This window comes from Symphalangus syndactylus, chromosome 8, assembly GCF_028878055.3.
Source record: "Symphalangus syndactylus isolate Jambi chromosome 8, NHGRI_mSymSyn1-v2.1_pri, whole genome shotgun sequence".
Lineage (NCBI taxonomy): Eukaryota > Metazoa > Chordata > Mammalia > Primates > Hylobatidae > Symphalangus > Symphalangus syndactylus.
Window position 1 is genome coordinate 93,927,842 of NC_072430.2, and position 20,524 is coordinate 93,948,365.

Consider the following 20,524-nt stretch of genomic DNA (forward strand, 5'->3'; position numbering starts at 1 on the left):
TTTATTATTTTCAGAGGACACTATATCAGAACTTATATTTAGCAAACACAAGTTCCTCTATAGCCTTCAGTAATTTCAGATGCAGTTCAAATCCTGGAGAGTATGTTGAGATGATTATACTGTGAAAGTAATATAAAGTTATTAAAAGTCTTTTTGTAAAATTAAGTATTAGCTATTATACAGAGAAATCATGGACTGAATTAGAACAAGCTATTTATGTTCAAGCTTTTTTCTCACAGTAGATTTTTTTATTTTTATATTTCTTAATAGTGCTGTTGCACCTTTAAAATGTTAAAATATATTGTTAAACCTCCCAAAATAGCAATGACCTGTTACTATAAATCTCTTTGAACATTGAGTCCTACGTTGCTCTTAGCCTTTTTCTTTTAAGCATGTCTACTTTCATCATTCTTTATGTGCTTTTTTGTAAAGAATTTTTTTGTCTGCTTAGAATTTAAACCTGACGATATTGTTGTCTTTATTTTTTTCTGCATTAGAAACAAACAATCATATTGCGCATAATACGAGAAGTACTATTGCTATTTTGATAACTTGGATTAGATAGTGTTCCTTCTTTTTATGAAGGTTTAACCTGCCAAGGCATTCTTTGAATACTGATAATGTTGATGTTCTTGCCAGTATGGTTATGTTAGAAAGAGGTATTTTTCTTCTTTCATCACCATGTTCCTTGAAAGCATAGTGAATAATGACACAGCCAAAGGGAAATAATTTACAAGTGGATTCAATGAGTTTATTTAAAGTAGATATTATTTGGAGAACTGCTAGAGCCATTCCTTAGATGAGCACTACAGTTTTCAGCTTTAATTGTAATAACTGAATCCCTGTGAGGTCCTACTATAAATATTTTTATTTATAAAGTAGTTATTTTGCAGAATTAACAGTTTTTCTCAATATGATAGTATCTGAAACCACTTTAGTATTCTTAGCTATTTCATATGACAATGCGTAATTTCATAGACCACTAGTTCAGAACATAATGTGAAATGTATGATTTCAAATAAGGGCTACTCCTATATACATTATAATTGCTGATTTGTGTGCATACTTGCTTTTCCAAAAATATTATTTGTGGTTTTACGAATTGTTTTGATTGAATTTTGTTTTGGTAATTAGAGGCCCACTGGTATTGCAAAAGCTGAATTGGATGTCATTGATATAAGAAGGTTTTTAACTGTTACGAAAGAGAGACATGAATTAAAGAATGTTTTCCTTCCTATTCCCACTTCTATATCACATGAGCATTAAGGCTTATTGAGATGTTGGTTTTCTGTGTTGTTTTTGTTTTTGTTGTTGTTGTTTCTTTGTTTTGAGGTCTGTAAGAATGATGTCAGCTCCGAAGGGTTGAGTATCTCTGAATTCAGTTAATCTAGGAAGATGCAGGCCCTTAACCAGGAACAGAGACCCAAAAAACTGGCCGTGGAGATTTGGTAGTGAGTGGTGGCTGAAGATTTGGTTTATAAGATGAAGATAAATAAATGATGCCCTATAATATATATCCCCTGCATTCATGATATTCTCCATGGTCATTTTATCCTTCTCTACCTTTTACTTGATCATCTTGAATGTCCCAGGTTTGTTTCACCCGTGCTATGGGGAATCAAGGAAAAGTCTTTTGCCGCATTTGGACCAATGTTAAGGGTCAGCTCTCCTCCCCCAATCCCAGCCAGGAATGTGGAGTCAGTATAATCAGAGAGAGGTTCCAATTCAGGAGTGTGGCTCAAATGCCCCTTCCTTAGAAACAAATTATTCCAGTGCCAGTCTGGAAAGTTTGGGTGTGTTTTGTTTTTGTTTCTTTTTTAATTAAAGAAGGCGGACGTCTTTTCAGATATATTTTAAGATTAGCTTGGGGCTGATTATCAATATGGTTTGGTTTGGGGTCTTTTTTTTTTTTTTGCTACTTACAAATTAATGATGACTAAATTTATTAAATGGTTTTTACGTGTTCTTCTTTTGTTAAGGATTCTTTTACTTTTCACCTAAATTTTGTGAAATATAGAAAAGATGAAAGACATGTAAGTCAAGTTTTCGTGTAGTTTTATGTTTGTAAGCACTATTAGGAGTCTCTGAAGTCTTCCATTATCCCTCAATAGGACATTATTCCTCAACTGCTCCCATTGTGTTTTCCATGTATTTCTGTTATGTCATTTTGCTTCAGTGGCAGTGATCTGCATTCTTTCTTTCGTATTTGACAGCCTTTTATAGGAGGGAGGGCTGCATCTAGTTCATCTGTATTCCCCTTAATACTGAGTGCATAGTGCAGGATGGAATATTAAATTAATTAGGTAGTGTTAAAGCCAAAATAGTAAGTGTATGAAACACTAGTTTTAAACACTCTGGCCTGTCTCAGACCTTATTCATAATATTTATTAATAAAATTCATTCTTTTGAATTCCTTGGTGACCTCATGTATTTAGGGAGTATATTTTCACTTGTATTCATATATGCAATTCTAGTCCATTGCCCTTCCTGGAAGCTAAGTCACTGATACATCTTCTTTAGAACTAATAAAGAATCATATAAAGACTGCATGGATGGGGCAGTTGAGGGGAAACACTTGATGGACAGTCTCTAAGAGCTGTTAATTTAATGTATTTTGTTGCTATTAACAGTCAAATAGAACAACATAATTGTTCCTTTACTGATCCTCTAACCAAATACATTTTATATACTTATTGTTAACCCTAACACACATTTCTCTATTCTAACACTGTAGATTTCTCTTCCAAACAATAATACCCAGAGAATCCTGCACAAATGTAGCTTTTTGAGATTAGGCCAATGAAAGTCAATGACATGATCTCTAAGGCCCTTTTTAACTCTAAAACTCTTTGATTTTTAAGGATGTTTACATATGTATATCTTGAGCACTTCATTTCTTTTTTAGAAAATTGGAATTTCACATTTCTCTTAGAAGTTCTACTGAGTTCATATATGAAATCATAAAATAATAAAAGGTAGAAAGTTCTGCAATAAACATGGTTATGCAGATCTTTTTGACATACTGATTTTCAACCTAAATGCCCATCAAATGATGAATGGATAAAGAAAATATCATGTATACACATTGTATGTATAACAGAATGCCATTTAGCCATAAAACAGACTGAAATCCTGTCATTTGCAGCAATATGGATGATCTTGGAGGACGTTATGTTAAGTGAAATGAACCAGGCACAGAGAGACAAATACCACATGATCTCTTTATATGTGGAATCTAAGAAAGTTGATTTCTTAGAAATAGAGAGCAGAATAGTTGTTACCAGAAGCTGGGGAGGGGAGGGAGGAGGAGGAAAGCTGGAGGGGTTGTCCGTGGGGATAAAGTTATGGTTAGGAAGAATAAGTTTTTTTTTTTTTTGAGATGGAATCTCACTTTGTCACCCAGACTGGAGTGCAGTGGTGTGATCTCGGCTCACTGCAAGCTCCGCCTCCTGGGTTCACACCGTTCTCCTGCCTCAGCCTCCCGAATAGCTGGGACTACAGGCACCCACCACCACGCCCGACTAATTTTTTGTATTTTTAGTAGAGACAGTGTTTCACCGTATTAGCCAGGATGGTCTCGATCTCCTGACCTTGTGATCTGCCCACCTCGGCCTCCCAAAGTGCTGGGATTACAGGCGTGAGCCACCGCGCCTGGCCCAGGAAGAATAAGTTCTTATATTCTGTCACACCATAGGGACACTATAGCAAATAACAATGTATTGTGTATTTCAAGATATCTAGAAGAGCTTTTGAATGTTGTCATCACAAAGAAATGAGAAATGTTTGAAATGATAGGGTAATTGCCCCGATTCGATCATTGTACTATGTATATACATGCATTAAAACATCACATTGTGCCTCATAAATGTGTAATTATTGTGTGTCAGTTATAAATTTAAAATCAAACATGTTTTAAACACTCAATTGCAGAGTTCACTGGTAAATACTTCACTGTAATAAAGCATCTCTCACAACGTATCTCTGAAGAAATATTCTCAGATTTAGCTTTTCAACCTGTATATGTAAACTCTTCACAGTGTCACAATGGTAAAATTAAAATAGTTAAAAATCATGCTCTAGATGAAAAAACTAGATTATAGGGTTTACTGGTAAACATTAAGTTCACTGTAATAAATAAGCTCACAATGCATCTCTGAAGAAACATACCCAAACTTAGCTTTTCAACCTTTGTATATAAACTCTGCCATAAGTCGCAATGGTCAAAACCATAGCTAAAAAGCATGTTCTAAACACTTGATTACAGAGTTCACTGATTGGTAAACAGTTCGATTCACTGTGAGAAAGCAGCTCAAAATGTGTCTCTGAAAAAAAAAAAAAAAAAAAAAGAGGACGTAGAAGGATCCTTAGATCTTTACATCTGAAAAGACCACTGAAAATTTTTTTGTCCTGCCTCAAATCTTTTAGCAAATAGTGTTTCTAATCCTGTCCACCTCCCCTTTTATCTTTATGTGACCCCAGGAGTTTTAGTGGATTGCCCAATGACTTAAACACTGAATATAGTAGAGGATGAACTACAGTTCACATATCTTAATTTTTAATGCATCATTCATCCTTCCTTGCTGTAGCTTCCTCCCACCAACTATACTCAGAGTATTGAGTAGGTGCTTTGGAAGGGTTAACTGATGGCTTGCACTCTGAAGGAGGTTACGATGTAAATGAGGAGATAAGATGTGAAAGTGTATAAACATAGCATAAATATACTGTAGACCTTGTCATTGCCCAAAACCACACTCACTCCATAATTTCACTGTTAATGTGTTCCTTCTCTAATCACTACCTGATGCCTCTCCATCTTACTCTCTTCAACAATCCTTAGACTCTGTTGGACCTGTGATCCATTGTTCCTACTGCGTTTTAGCTGTTTCTTGTCCCCTGGTGTCCTTGCTTCTCTACTTACCCTGCTTAAATTTTGTGATCCATCATTATCATCCTTCTCTTGGGCACTCTGTCAGTTCTCTTGGTCCTTTCTCACTTAATTATACTTGTTTGACTAACCAAATCCTGATTAAATCTATCTGGTCATCATTTTGGTATCTGAGCCAGTATGTAGGGGAAGAAAACACACACCCATGCTGAATAGTGCCTCTGTAAATTCATGAGCACTAATCTTCATGCTGCCAGACAGTCATACTCCTGTTTTTCCAGTTAGCAAACCAGAAGCCTTAGGATTATTCTTCGCTACTGATTCTGTCACACTCTAATCTGATTCCAGAGTAAATTCCGTAGGTCTACCTTTAAAATATATCTAGAATCTAATGACTTTTCACCATGTCTGTGACTACCACTGTGGTCCAAGCCACCATTATCTATCACCTGGATTTTTGTAATAGTATCCTAATGGACTCTCCCTGCTTACTTCATACCCTCTTCAGTGTATTTTCAGCTCAGTGATTCTGTAAAAATGTGAGTCAGATCATATAACTCGTGTTTAATTAGTTCCCATCTCATTCAGAGTAAAATCAAAGCCTTTATAAGCAGACTATGAACTCTCTATCGGGGTCAGTATATTTTTTTCTGTATAGAGTCAGATGGTAAATGTGTTAGGGTTTTTAGGGCCATATAGTTTCTCTTACAGCTATTCAGCTCTGTTGTTGTAGTGTGAATGTAGCCATAGACAATAATACTTTATTTACAAAAACAGAAAGGCCATGGGCTGTAGTTTGCTGATCTCTGTAGATCTGATGCCCCTATTACCTCTGATTTCATTAATCTTTTTCCCTTTGCTCATTTTGCTTCAGTTGTTTCTGGAACCTGCGAGTCATGCTTCCAGCTCAGGACTGTCGCATTTGTAGTTTCTTTGCCTAGAACATTTTCCCTCAAGTAACTGGTTCAATCCTCATCTTTTAGGTCTTCACTTAAACTTTCTCCGTGAGGCTTTCTTTAGCCTTCCTAAAATTGCAACCATTTCCCCATTCCCCCCTCCCCCCACTTTCCTGCTTTATTTTTCTTGAACTTACCAGTATCCAGTATGCTGTATATTTTATTTATCTTGATTTATTCTCTCTCCTCCTCTAGAATATAATTTCCTTGAAGGGAAGGACTTTGGCCCTTTTTTCACCGTCGTATCCCTAGTGCTTACAGTAGTGCCTCAAGTGGGTGCTCAAAAAACATGTCAAATGAATGAGGGCTGACAACAGGATCAAGGGCTGAGAACAGGAGCACTCTCCATTATGCTGGTGGCACCAGCCCAACTGGACTGTAAGCATAGGCCTTAAAGCACCTGAGATCCAGAAGCAGATGGTGTCAGTGTAGATTAAAGGTAACAACTGGACAGAGAGATAGCAAACAGCAAGTATTAGCTCTCATACTCTAGACACTTCCCACTCCTATTGGTTGGGAGACTTCTAGAAAGTCACCAAAAAGGGAGGGGTGAGCCTGGCCACTTGGTAGGTGGGTGTTATTCATTCAGTGGAGTAGGAACAACTCTGAACGTGATTTCATCTAGGACCCCCAGGTGGTTGGGTTATAGGAAAATTTTGTTACAGCAGAATTTGGTTATGTGGATAAAATGGTCAAGATTATTCTAAGTAGAGAAATAGTTTAAACATAAAATACATAGGCAGGAGAGCACATTTAGAGGCAGTGAAGAAGTTTCTTTACATGAGTTGGTATTTAATATGAGAGAATAGAGGAAGATAAATCCAGCAATTCAAACTTTTTAAATGAGAAAATTGGAAGCCATTAAAAGCTTTTAAGTAGAGAATTGACATGATCAAGATGCTGCTACCTTTGAGAGTCAGTTTGGCAGTACTCTACAGGGAGGAGCTAGGGAGACCATAAACATTTAGGAAGCTGCTATAAATTGTAGGCTTTAAGGGCCTGAATTCAGACAAACGCAAGCACAATGTGTCTATTTTCTTTTATAGCTATTATGAGGAAGAATCAATGGGACTAGCTGTGAGTAGAAAAGGACCAGAAAAGGTTTGAAGATAACTAATTTATTTAACTTATATGCCTAAGGAAATGATAATACTACATCCTTTTTTAAACCCTGAATGCACACATTTGAGTTTCTCCTATAATGTATTACCTTCATGAATTACACTGTCATAATTTTGATTTTACTCCCAAAAGAAGCTTATAGAAACAAAACTTTTAATGTGAAATTGTTACTGCATCAGTAGAGAGTTGTTAACTAGTCAATTCAGAGAGAAAAGCTAATCAACTCTAGGCTGGATAGTATTTATTTTTTAAATTTTTTTAATTTTTTTATTTTAAGACAGAATCTTGCTCTGTTGCCCAGGCTAAGTGCAGTGGCATGATCTCAACTCACTGCAACCTCCGCCTCCCAGATTCAAGCAATTTCCAGCTAATTTTAGTATTTTTAGTAGAGATGGGGTTTCACCATGTTGGCCAGGCTGGTCTCGAACTGCTGACCGCAAATGATCCTCCTGCCTCAGCCTCCCAATGGATGTTATTTGTTACCCTTAAAACTTGTTGCTTGTTTTGAAAAAAGGCCCGGAAGTAGAATAAAGAACCATATTGTTGAGATGTTTGCCTGAACAAAATAGGGTGTTTGGGACGGGAAATAACACTGGGTAGGTACCAGGGAGCTAGCTGTTGGGAGTGTTATAAGCTCAGCATCTGTGCGTTTGGTCCTAATATGAAGGAGAATAACTTAAGAATCATGTAGAGGATGGAGTTGTAATGCAGAAGAGATGATTGGGATGGCTTCATTTTGAGTGAAAAACAATGTAATCTATAGAGTGTTCTATTAAATGAAAATAGAGAGTAAAGGCTGAAATCAAATACTACTGTGTTGTTACAAAGCAATAGCAGCTTGATTTGTGAGTAACCTTTTCTGTAAAGTGAAATATGTTAGAAATGAGCAGTTGCCTCAGGGTTCAAAGAATGAAGAACTTACCAGCAAGGCTGACCAGAAGGGTTTTCTTTTTTTTTTTTTTTTATTGAGATGGAGTCTCACTCTGTCTCCCAGGCTGGAATGCAGTGGCACAATCTCGGCTGATTGCAACCTCCGCCTCCTGGGTTCAAGCGATTCTCCTGCCTCAGCCTCCCGGGTAGCTGGGACTACAGGCACGTGCCACCACGCCCAGCTAATTTTTTGTATTTTTAGTAGAGACAGGGTTTCACTGTATTAGCCAGGATGGTCTTGATCTCCTGACCGTGTGAGCCACCACACCTGGTCGCATTTTCTTTAAACAGTATTAAGTACAGATAATATAGAGGCAGAGAAGAGAACTTCAAATATTGTCGTATTTACCTAACTTTAGTGCTGTTTGAAAGGTAGGTAGTGAACTTTAGAAAGCCAGTGATTGAAATATTTGTTACTTAAATAGTAGTCTCCTATTCCTAAATCATTTTATTATGTATTTTAAATAATAAAATACAAAAATGGATATACTGTGTTGAACAGCTCCTGAATATTATTACTAGTGTCAAGACCAACCATCTCCCTCTGCCAGCTTTGTTCTTGAAAACAGAATGTTACACATTTTAATGTGGTAAGTGGGCCAAGAGAGTTCTAAAAGGTACGATTTTAAAATTCATCTCCGATGTCTAAAAACACACATTAGCTTCTTTTTCTTCTTACTTTTCGGTGTGAAATTTGAGTAAACTTACTGTTGATTTGCTTCTCATAGAATAGTGTTGACCTTTTCTCGTAGTTGCAGTGACCTATATTTAAGTTAAAGCTTGAGCTGGCTAGCATAAGAAACAAAATTTGCTTTCCATTAGTTAGTTAAATATAGTTAATATAAGAAGTAAATTTATGGCCGGGCGCAGTGGCTCACGCCTGTAATCCCAGCACTTTGGGAGGCCAAGGCAGTTGGATCATGAGGTCAAGAGACCATCCTGGCCAACATGGTGAAACCCCGTCTCTACTAAAAATACAAAAATTAACTGGGCATGGCAGCATGTGCCTGTAGTACCAGCTACTTGGGAGGCTGAGGCAGGAGAATTGCTTGAACTTGGGAGGCAGAGATTGCAGTGAGCCGAGATCACGCCATTGCACTCCAGCCTAGCGACAGAGTGAGACTCCGTCTCAAAAAAAAAAAAAAAAGTAAATTCATTTTCATTTGGGTAATTAAATATTTCATATATACCAACTGATACTTTTTCATTAGGCTTTGCTTATAAACTTTAAATGTTATAATGATATGATTATTTTTAAAAACCTGAACCCCCCCTACTTCCCTGCTGGAAGAAACCATACGTGTAGCAGCACTATCTGGGAGACTTGTCTTGATGGATGAGAATAATTTCTTTTTTTTTTTTTTTTTTTTGAGACGGAGTCTTGCTCTGTCACCCAGGCTGGAGTGCAGTGGCACAATCTCGGCTCACTGCAAACTCCGCCTCCCGGGTTCATGCCATTCTCCTGCCTCAGCCTCTCCGAGTAGCTGGGACTACAGGCGCCCGCCACCACGCCCGGCTAATTTTTTGTATTTTTAATAGAGACGGGGTTTCACCGTGGTCTCGATCTCCTGACCTCATGATCCGCCCGCCTCGGCCTCCCAAAGTGCTGGGATTACAAGCGTGAGCCACCGCGCCCGGCCGAGAATAATTTCTAATTAATCTTTTTTTCATTTATTTGTTATAGAAAGTGCTTTAGATCTTCAAGATTTTTACTTTTGAGGAAAAAATTATAGAACTTTCAGAGACCACCACAATCTTCCTTTCATCCTTAGGAAGAACTTACTTAACTATATATCAATAAAATAGACTCTGGAGCATAGTTTCAAGTTCTGACCTTACATATTGCCACTAACTGGCCTACATTACGCGTCTAGGCTTCAATTTCTTTGTCTTTTTAAAATGGAATAATAGTACCTACCTTACGGAGTAAGGTTTTTAAATGAGAGAAAGCATTCACAGCACAATGCCTGCTCCATAAGTACTAAGTAGAGGTTAATTGCTATTGTTATCGATAGGAATATTGTTAAAATCTGATTAGATTCAAAAAGGATTATTAGAGGAAGTGGCCTTAAGACTGGTTCTTCGGAAAGACCACGCGGGCAGACGTATTCAAAGCAGGGAGATCAGCATGTGCGATGTCAGGGAGTCATCAGAGGTCAGAGAAAGCTTGTCTAATAAATGAGATGAGGCTACGAAGCTTGCTTGGAGCCAGATTCTGAAGGACCTTGTGTATCTTACATGGGAATGTGTACTTCTTGTTGAAGTGACCAAAAGGGAACTAAATGAGACATTTCAGTAGGAGACTAACAAAATAAGATAATTCTCATGGCAGTTGGAGGATGGACTAAATTATGTTTAATCGTTGTTAAGAATGTGGAAAATGATTCCGTTGTCTGGGAAGTTACACAAGGAATGAAGAAGAGGGTCTAGGGAAGAAAAGTATTGCCAATGTAAATAAGATTTGATTACTAATTGGAAATAATCTTTCTTGTTTTTAAAGGCTGCAAAGAAATGAGTCTCAACAATATCCCTTTGAAAGTTAGGCAAAGATTAACTTTATACCTTTACATTTTTATTAATGTTTTATTCTATTTCATTTTATTTGTAGAGACAGGGTCTCACTCTGTTGCCCAGGCTTGAGTGCAGAGGCATGATCATAGCTCACTTCAGCCTCAAACTCCTGGGCTCAAGTGCTCCTCCTACCTCAGCCTTCTGAGTAGCAAGGAACACAGGTGCATGCCACCATACCTGGCTAATTTTATTTTTTGTAGAGACAAGGTCTCACTGTGTTGTCTAGGCTGGTCTTGAACTGCCTCAGCCTCCCAAAGTGCTGGGATTACAGGCCTGAGCCAACATGCCCAGCTTATTATTTAATTTTTTAAAAGATCGTACCTTTACATGGTTGAAAACCCAAAAATGTATGAAAAGGTAGAATGAAAAAATTATCTTTATCTTTCATCTGCCTAGCTCCTATAAACCGCCCCTTCTGTAGGTAAAATGTCTATTAATTTCTTTGCAACCTTCAGGAAAAATAATTATGCATGTTCTCTTTCAAGAAAAGAATATAAAATTAAATAAGAGTAAAAGAGATTTTAGAACTCATTTGTACTGCATAAATTTTACCAAGACAATCATTTTTGAAAGTTTGAGACTGCTTAGCAATAATTAATTCATATTAATGTTTATTATGTCAGTAGAATGTGGTTTGTTCTTTTAACAATAGTATTGATACTGTGATGGAATAATCTATAATTTTATACTGAATTCAAAACATTTAGCAGTGTCTTAGTGGTAAGCTGCTATAGCTCATATTGTTCCTGTGTCACCAATATGGGAAAAAAAACAACCTTTTTAATATTGTGTTTGTGCCTCTCTACTTTTTGGAGTCAGAGTCAGCGCAAGTACATACACAGGAGTAAATAATAATAGATAAAGATCTAGTTATAGTACTTGTAAGATCTTAGAAGTAAATTTATGGTACTTAAGAAATTTGGCTGGGTATGGTGGCTCACACCTGTAATCCCAGCACTTTGGGAGCCCAAGGTGGGAGGATCACTTGAGTCCAGGAGTTCAAGACCAGCCTAAGCAACATGGTGAAACCCTTTCTCTTCAAAACATACAAAAAAATTAGCTGGGCGTGGTAGTGTGCACCTGTAGTCCCAGCTAAATCAGGAGGCTGAGGCAGGAGAATCCTTGAGTCCAGAAGGCTGAGGCTGCTGTCAACTATGATCACACCACTGTACTCTAGCCTGGGTGACAGAATAAGACCCTGTCTCAAAAAAAAAAAAAAAATTCATTGGTGCTGCTTCTTGTTTGGTGAAAAAAAAAAAAAAAAATCCAAATATGAGTTTAGTACATCTATGCCTACAATTTGCAAGAATTTTATTTGCAGTCTAGGCCAATAATGTATCCTCTTTATTTAGAAGGAGTTGACTTTGCTCAAGCAGTTTTAGCATTGTACTATTCGCTTAACTATGCATCATCTGTGTGCAGCCTACATTTCTCTTTATCACAAATTGCCTTGGCAAACAATTGAGGTTTACTAATTAAATATTGAGTATTCTCATCTAACTTCATTTTCTTCAAGTAGTGTATGTCGGTGAGGTAGGAATTAGGAGCAAGATATATTTGGCTAACTTCAAACCTAAGATGGTGTGCATGTAATAATATATTTTTGAGGTGTTTTTGCACTGTCATCATACTGACTAGAGTCAGATTCTTAGTTGGCACATCCAGGTGCTCCAACTTTGTGTGACCTAGATAGAAAACATATGGAGGTTTGTGTGTATTTTTAGCACGTTAAGCTTTCGGCCTAAGGGCAAGATTTACAAAAACCTTCAGGAAGTGAAAAGAAAATCTCTGTTTTTGAAAATAATATAGAATTGATGAAACGGTAGAGAAAGCAAACTGAATACTGTATTCTGGATTCCCAGTATTCCCAGTTTTTATTCATCACATTTTATAGTTTAGTTTTTTAATGATGGGTCCTGTTTTGAAAATGAATCTTAGTTGCCCAATGAGAAGATTTTACTTGTTGGCAGACCACTATTATTTATTGCTAGCCCAAGTGTAACTAGTTTAGAAAATGCTCTTAAATTAGCCCCTCGATCTGATGCAATAAAAATTGCCTAGTGTGAAATAATGCTGCCAGACTCCTAGCGTGTTTACTTTAAAGTAAAATCACATTGCATAGTTCTCATGTTTCACAGCTTTTTCTAGGACCCATTTCCTGAAGTGATCTTTTTACGGTTGGGTATACTATGTATTCAGCAGGTCAGGCAGTGAAATAGCATCCTTGCATTAATCAGCAGCTAAGATTTATATCTGTATCTAAGGCATCTAATATAAACTAAAATAAACAAGATGATGTTTACATTGGTAATACCACAGGCTTTTTAGCTATATTCAACGCAGGAATTTTAAAACATTAGTTTTTTGAAATATTTCCTTGAATGCTTTATTTTAAAAATGTCAATATCAGGGAGTTAGCATTCCTTTAAAGAGGTGCACTTTTTGTGAATAAGTTTGGTGTTTGTTTTTTTTTTTTTCTTTTTAGGGAAGGAGTCTTGCTCTGTCACCCAAGCTGGAGTGCAGGGTGAGCCACTCCCACCTCAGCCTCCTGAGTAGCTGGGACTACAGGCATGTGCCACCATGCCCAGCTAATTTTTAAATTTTTTTTTTATAGAAACAGGGTCACACTATGTTGCCCAGGCTGGTATTGAACTCCAGACCTCAAGTGATCCTCCCACCTTGGCCTTGTGAGTAAGTTTTTATGGTTCAGCTATTCTTTGTCATAAGGAACTTCTGATGTGGAAAGTGTGAAGCAGGGGACATTTCATTTCCTATAATTGCAGATTATTCAGAACCTTATCTACTTCCTTTTATTTTGAACATTGTTCCTTAAATTATTAGCTGTTGGCTGGCTTAAAACTAGAGCCATAATAGCAGAAGCCAGTAGTTTGCCTTTCCAGAGTGCATGTGCACGCAAAGATTACAGTCTGGCAGTTCTTCAAAAAACATGGAGCTACTATGTGACCCAGCAGTTCCACTCATAGGTCTGTACCCAAGAGAAATGAAAACATATGCCAACACAAAAACATGAACATGCATGTTTATGGCAGCATCAGTCATAACAGCCAAAATAGTAGAAACAACTCAAATGCCCATCAACTCATGAAAGGATAATTCAGATGTATTATCTACAATGTGGTGGCGCGAGCCACCACACCTGGTCTTATGATCACATTTTATTATTCAGCCATTTAAAAGGAATGAAGTATTGATATAAATAAACTTGAAAAGGTTATGCTAAGTGAAAGAATCCAGTCAAAGACCATATATTGTATGATTCCATTTATATGAAATATCCTAAGTGGGCAAATTTTATATAGAGAGAAGATAGATTAGTGATTGCAAAGGGATAGGAGTCACTGATGATGGATATAGGATTTCTTTTTGGACTGATAAAATTGTTCAAAGATTAAATCATGCTGTTGGTTGCACAGCTCTGTGAATAATCCAAAAACCATTGAATTATAAATTTAAAGTGGGTGAATTGTAGAGTATATGAATTATACCTTAAACTGTTATGTTAAGAGGAAAGAAAAGCAAAGATTGGTTTGGATTTCCTTAGGTCAAGTAGTAGACAAAAAGTGTAATTTTAACAGGTATGGTGGTGTGACAACTAGCAGCCATATCTTTAAAAACAAAGAGCTAGTTTTCAACTCTACTGGGGTTACTTTTCCCTAGGAAAAAAAAAATGTGTTTATTTGCTCATTCCTTTATCAAGTAAGTATTTAGTGGACCTTACTAGGTGTCTGGTACTGTTCTTGGTACCAGAGACTCAACACTCAACACTGAACAAGCTGAACTCATCATCTTCCTGCCACCAATCCTGCTCTTCTGAGTTTCTTATCTTGTTGAGTGTTACTACTACCATTCCAGTTTCCCAGGTCAGAAATCTGGGAGGCATTCTTGATTCTTCTCTTTTTATTCCCTCTGCACATGGAGTCAGTCATCAAGCCCATTTTGTACCCTTTAGTCTGTCCCTGTTTTCTTTTTTCCTTCTACCAGAGTGGTGGTTCTGTTGACACAGCCCAGTAATTCTCAGCTGCAGTGTATTAATACTAGTAAAGTACCAAAGTTTGCAAATGGTTTATCTTAAAAAAACAAACGAAAAAAAACCTAAGGGAATAATCCTGTCAATGTCAGTTTCACTGACGCATTCCACTGAACTTTTGCAAAAGGAAGAGGAAGCTGCAGTATGATAGCTAGTATACTAGGAATTAATTACTTATCGTCCTCAGGTCACCTACTTGAATATTTTTTGAATGTGAACTTTCAGTTTTGCATGTCTTTCGTAAAAGTTAGGAGTCTCTGAGTTGGAGGAATACAATCACTTTTTTTTTTTTTGAGACAGTCTCTCTCTCTGTTGCCCACATTGGAGTGCAGTAGTGCAATCTCAGCTCACTGCAACCTCCGTCTCCTGGGTTCAAGTGATTCTCCTGCCTTAGCCTCCCGAGTAGCTGGGATTATGGGTGCCTACCACCACGCTGGATAGTTTTTTTTATTTTTAGTAGAGATGGGGTTTCACCATGCTGGCCAGCTGGTCTTGAACTCCTGACCTCAAGTGATCCACCCGCCTCGGCCTCCCAAAGTGCTGGGATTATAGGCGCGAGCCACCACACCTGGTCTTATGATCACATTTTATAAAAATCACATCGCTATAGTTTCAGTTCTCACTAAATCATTCTTGCCAAAGATCTTTTTCTAATATCTATCTCTGATCATGGTATTTTCCCAATTAGATTTATCCCGTGACTCTACACTGCACGTAAGAGAAAACTATAAACCCCTTTGCACGATGTGCCAGGTCATTCATGATTTAGCCCCTATCTGTCTAGTTTCATCTCTAGCAAGGCATTCTCTCTATATGTTTATGATTTGGCATGTACTATTCTATTTGTCAGGAATGCACGTCCTGTGATTTGTCTTAGAGACAAACTCCTGTCAAGTCTGATTGCACTTGTGGCTTCTCTGTGCAACTGACTTAGGTTTCTTCTATGATGCTCTCACTGTGCTTTGTAATAGTGGTTTTTATAATGTATTACACTTATTTTAAGATTTTGATTTCTTTTTATATTTTTAGCTCCTTTAGAGCTAGGACCTTGTCCTTTTATCTTTATATTCCCAGATTTTAGTATGGAATCTGGAACAAAATTGATGCTCAATATGTATTTATTGAACAAACTCAAATTTAGTTACTTTAAAATTTTTAATTTAACCAAAGTATTTTGTGTTATGAGACGAAATTAAGGGATTAAACTATGCTTATGGTGACTCTACATCCCATTTCCTGGAGCAGTTCCAAATTTAAGTAGTCTACTTCATTGGCTTTGAAATGTAATTAACAAAACATACCATAATATTTTGTTTAGAAATGCAATATACACATTGAACCTATACCTTAAATTTAAAATTGTATATAATTTATTTTTATACTTTGATTTCATATACTTATTAAAAGAAAAACTTGAGATGAACTAAATTTAACAGTTTATTTGAGCAAAGAACAGTTCACAAATCAGGCAGCCCCCAGAACCAGAGTAATTTCAGAGCAAGTCCAGAGCTGCTGCATGGTCAGATGTTATTTCCGGACAAAAAAAAATGAAAGTGATGGACAGAAAACCAAAGTGAGGTACAGAAACAGCTGGATTGGTTATAACTTAGTGTTTGCCTTATTTGAACACAGTTTGAACAGCTGGCTGCATGTGATTGGCCGAAACTTTGTGATTGGTACAAGAGTAGGTTACAGCCTGTTGACACATCCATTTAGGTTACATTTCACTATGTATGGAGAAACTTTTAGGCCAGATGTAAAATATACAAGGAGGCAACTTTAGGCTAAACTTAATTTAACATACTTTATGTCTTTTTTCTTATACAGGTCACTTTGAAAGCAATAATAGTGAAAAGTTGAAATTTAGGATGGAGAAATACCTGAATTATTTTTTAGCTCTGCTGTTTTGCTGTGCATTATGATACTAATTATTGCATATCTATATGAAAATGAATGCAAATTTTTGAGGATTTATAAATCCTTAGTTATAAGGATCTGCATAATATGATTAAGGTTGTTACCAAGAACTATGTTCTCAAAAATATTCTGACTTTAGGATGCTAGGATAGTAGCTTTCAATCTTTTTGGACTTTACTATTCTGATGTGCTTTTTTGGATTTGAGAACCCCAGTGTACTCCTTGCCCTCCTTCTAAAAGCAGATTATTCATCTGAATAGGATAAAAATAATTTTGTTTTGTCTTCACTAGTACCCTGAATTGGAGATTACATAGCGTATCACAAGGCCATGGGGGATAATCATACATGAAAAATGCATTTGTCAGTCAGACCCTTTACTTTTTGAGAATTCCCAATTAGAGTCTGGAGTTGGTTCTAAATTGTTGTTGTCATTGACTAGACGGGATAAATATTGGCAAAGTAAAAGGAGTGAATGCTTAGAGCCAAAAAGATTGAGTATAGATCTTGGTTCCATGACCTACTATTTTTGTTTCTTTGGGTGTAACAATTTCTTTGAGTTTCAGTTTTGTCATCTGTAAAATGAGATAATAATACCTACCTGAAATGGTTGTGAAAATAAACAGTAGTTTGTAGAACAGTAGTACCTAACAAAGAATAAGGTTTTCATAAATTGCAGCTTTTATCTGATTGGTATCAATACAACGCTAGGAATAGGTAAAAGATCTTCCTGTTACACTAAATATTGAGTTATTTGTCTTATTGAGTAGTTGTTACACTATCTCTGCTTTCCCAAGCAGGTTGCTGTTTGAGACTCTAAAAACAAAGTGGTTTGCAGATGGCACAGATCAACAAGCAGAGTCACTGATTATTGTCACCTTGTTCGGGAGAGTGCATTCCTTCATTTCTATTCCTGATATGCCAATTAGAGAACATGAGTCTGTTTCATGTTCTCACCTTTCATCTTATTATATGTAATATCATTACCACTACTTCCTGCCTACATAGATTCCTGGTTATGGTTAAGGAGTTCCTTTGGCCAGAATCCTTTGGTCCAGTCTCCTCTCTCTTTCTCTGTTATAGACTTCTGCTTCTTTTAGATTGTAGGAAAACAAGACTCTCCCAAGAGTGTGCTGACATCATTGGTTTTCAAATGGTTAAACAATGCAACTTCACACATGTAGAATGGGAAGCAGAATTTTATTACTCAGTTTCATTAACTTGGTTCACTGAAAAAAAGGTTTCAGTGAACCAAGCTAATGAAACTGAGTAATAAAATTCTGCTATTTTATACCTCCTCCATAATCATCAAATACTTAAATCACTGTTATTTTGCTTTCAACAAAAGACCTCCTTTCTGCATTTTAGATCAAAGGGGAACTTTCTCAGCCTCCAGCCACTGAGTCTCTAAACCTACTTGCTAATGTACCCATTCTTCCCCTTCAGTTTCCTGGTCAAATGTGTCCTATTCCTGCCTCGTTATTTCCCTGTCTGCTTGCATTTCCCAGCCAGACTTTCTGAAACACTTGTTTCAGAAAAGTTCTTTTTTTTATATTCTCCCCATAGTCACTATCCAAATTGGTTCCGTTTACTTGTCTAGAACTGTTCTCACACTCTTGATTGCCGTTTAGCCAGCCATGTCTGTTCCTACCATACTCGCTCAACACTGGAAACATATGATGACTACTTTCTTCAAAAACGTCCTTATTCTGTGTACCACAGTTTGCTGCTGCTCTTTCTGCCTCTGTGACCACTCCTTTTAGGTTCCTCTTCTCCCTCTGTCTGCCCCTTTAATGCTGATATTGATGTTTTCTCCCAAGCCCTTTGCACAGTTTCCTCGAGACTTAGGAATTGCTAAGTGAATTTGTTGAATTCTACCTGTACTGATGATTTCTCAAGGGATTTGACTGTAATTGGACCTTGTTTAACTGAAGAAATTGCAGTATGTCAAATCTGATTATGTACTTCACAGCCAAACCTTGGTCTAGTCTCTCTGGACCATGATTCTCTTAAAATCTACCCCGTGTTGACCTAAAAGGAAGAAGCTGAGGCAGAATTAATATTGAGTTTATTTGAACCAGTGTTGAGGACAGCTGCCTCAGACACACTTCCAAACTACCTTGGGGAGTGCTCTGTTAGGCTTCCGTTATAAGCAGGTTTTTAAAAGCAAAAAGGGAGACGAAGAGTGAGTTGATAGAGTTGTTTGTCAGGAATTTTGATTAGTAATTAGCTATACATCACTGAGCTATAGGGCATGGGTTATGGTGTCTGGTGTGTGGCATTGTTAGGTCAGTGGCTACTTGTGGCAATAGCAAGCAGTTTTCAATAAATAGTTAGCTCAAGGGGGGAAATTACTATCATTTTAATGCCTCTCTGGGCCTGATAATTTAAAAGGGCTCACATTTTTCAGATACAACGTATTATATATATACATATATATATATGTATATATATACATACGTGTGTGTGTGTGTGTGTGTGTGTATGTATATATATTTTCTTTTTCTTATTTTTTAAGACAGAGTCACGCTCTGTCACCCTGACTGGAGTGCAGTGGCGTAATCTCACGTCACTGCAACCTCCACCTCCCCAGTTCAAATGATTCTCCTGCCTCAGCCTCCCCAGTAGCTGGGATTATAGGGGCATGCCACCACACCCAGCTGATGTTTTGTATTTTTAGTAGAGACAGGGTTTCACCATATTGGCCAGGCTGGTCTCAAACTCCTGAACTCAAGTGATCCTCCCGCCTCAGCCTCCCACAGTGCTAGGATTACAGGTGTGAGTCACTGCAACCAACTTATTGCTTCTCTCTCATCTCCAACACACTCGCAGTGAAAAAATCCAGCCTCATTATTCAGCTTTTATGTTTATAGATTCAGTTAACATTTTGTGAATTCTCTATTTCAAAGGTACAAAGATAATTTTAAATTATGGTTTAATTAAGAATGCTTTTTCCAAAATTTTTATACCTGTTTGACTGTTTATATAAATCCTATAACATAGCCAATCATCCTCAGTAAAATAGTAATACCTTACTTGAAGCAGCAGTTTGTTTTTAAATATACATGGAAGTCTATAGTTTGAATGTGTGGATTAGAGGTGGAGAGAGAATCAATATTTAGTGAAACCGTTTTATGCCAGGCACAGGCATATGTGCTTGTCTACATATAGATTTTTATCTTCCAGCAACTCTGAGAAATCTTGTAAAGAGGAGAAAACCAAGGCAAAGGGAAGTTAAATAGATTGTACACTGCAACATATACAGCTTCTAAAATTCAGAACCAGAGTTTCTTCTGTCAGATCTCATAGCTCATGAATCTTTTCTAAGTGATGCTGAAATTTTAAGCTGAGGATGAATGTCAAATACAGGAATAAAATACTGACTTCTTGAGTTTAGTAAATCTACATTGTATTAAAAGTTATCTGTATCATTTTTGTTCCTAGGCAGTTATTTGGCAGAAAAGCAGAGTATCAGATCACAAGATGGCTCTCATGTCAGTTCTGGGGACTGCTGTTATGAACAATATGGAATCCTTTCAGTACCACTCTGAAGAATCTCAGGTATACTGCAAAAATGTTCTAAATTCTGATTTACTAATGAAGCTGTTCACATATTTCCCTTTGGGGGAGTTACAGTGGCAAGAGGTTAGTCTTTTAACATTTTAATCAAATATGTGTGTAAGGTAAAAGAGAAAATACAGAGCTTATATTAAACCTCTTTCCCCAGCCCTACTTCCCTTTTTATCTTTTCTGTTTGTTGCTTACATTGATTTTCAAGAAAATTATGTTCAATTTAGAATCTTTTCTGTTTACGTTCTACTATAAAAGAAAAATAGTTGGCTAGGCATGGTGACTCACGCCTGTAATTCCAGCACTTTGGAAGTCCGGGGTGGGAGGATCACCTGAGGTCAGGACTTCAAGACCAGCCTGGCCAACATGGTGAAACCCTGTCTCAACTAAAAATACAAAAATTAGCCAGGTGTGGTGGCACATGCCTGTAATCCCAGCTACTCGGGAGGCTAAGGCAGGATAATCACTTGAACCCAGGAGGCAGAGGTTGGAGTGAGCCGAGATTGCGCCATTGCACTCCAGCCTGG

General features: G+C 37.2%; 1 protein-coding gene across 14 annotated transcripts in view; it reads left to right on the forward strand.

Annotated features, from left to right (window-relative positions):
• The window catches only part of PMS1 (PMS1 homolog 1, mismatch repair system component), a 96,285-nt gene that overhangs the window by 40,933 nt on the left and 34,828 nt on the right, over positions 1-20,524 (forward strand). For 11 of the 14 annotated variants that reach the window (XM_063645636.1, XM_063645637.1, XM_063645635.1 and 8 more), the window contains one exon: positions 19,872-19,988. The exons of the other annotated variants lie outside the window; for them this stretch is intronic. In XM_063645636.1, the coding sequence (XP_063501706.1) occupies positions 19,872-19,988 (117 nt within the window). The remainder of the gene's footprint in view (positions 1-19,871; positions 19,989-20,524) is intronic. 14 annotated transcript variants of the gene reach the window in all.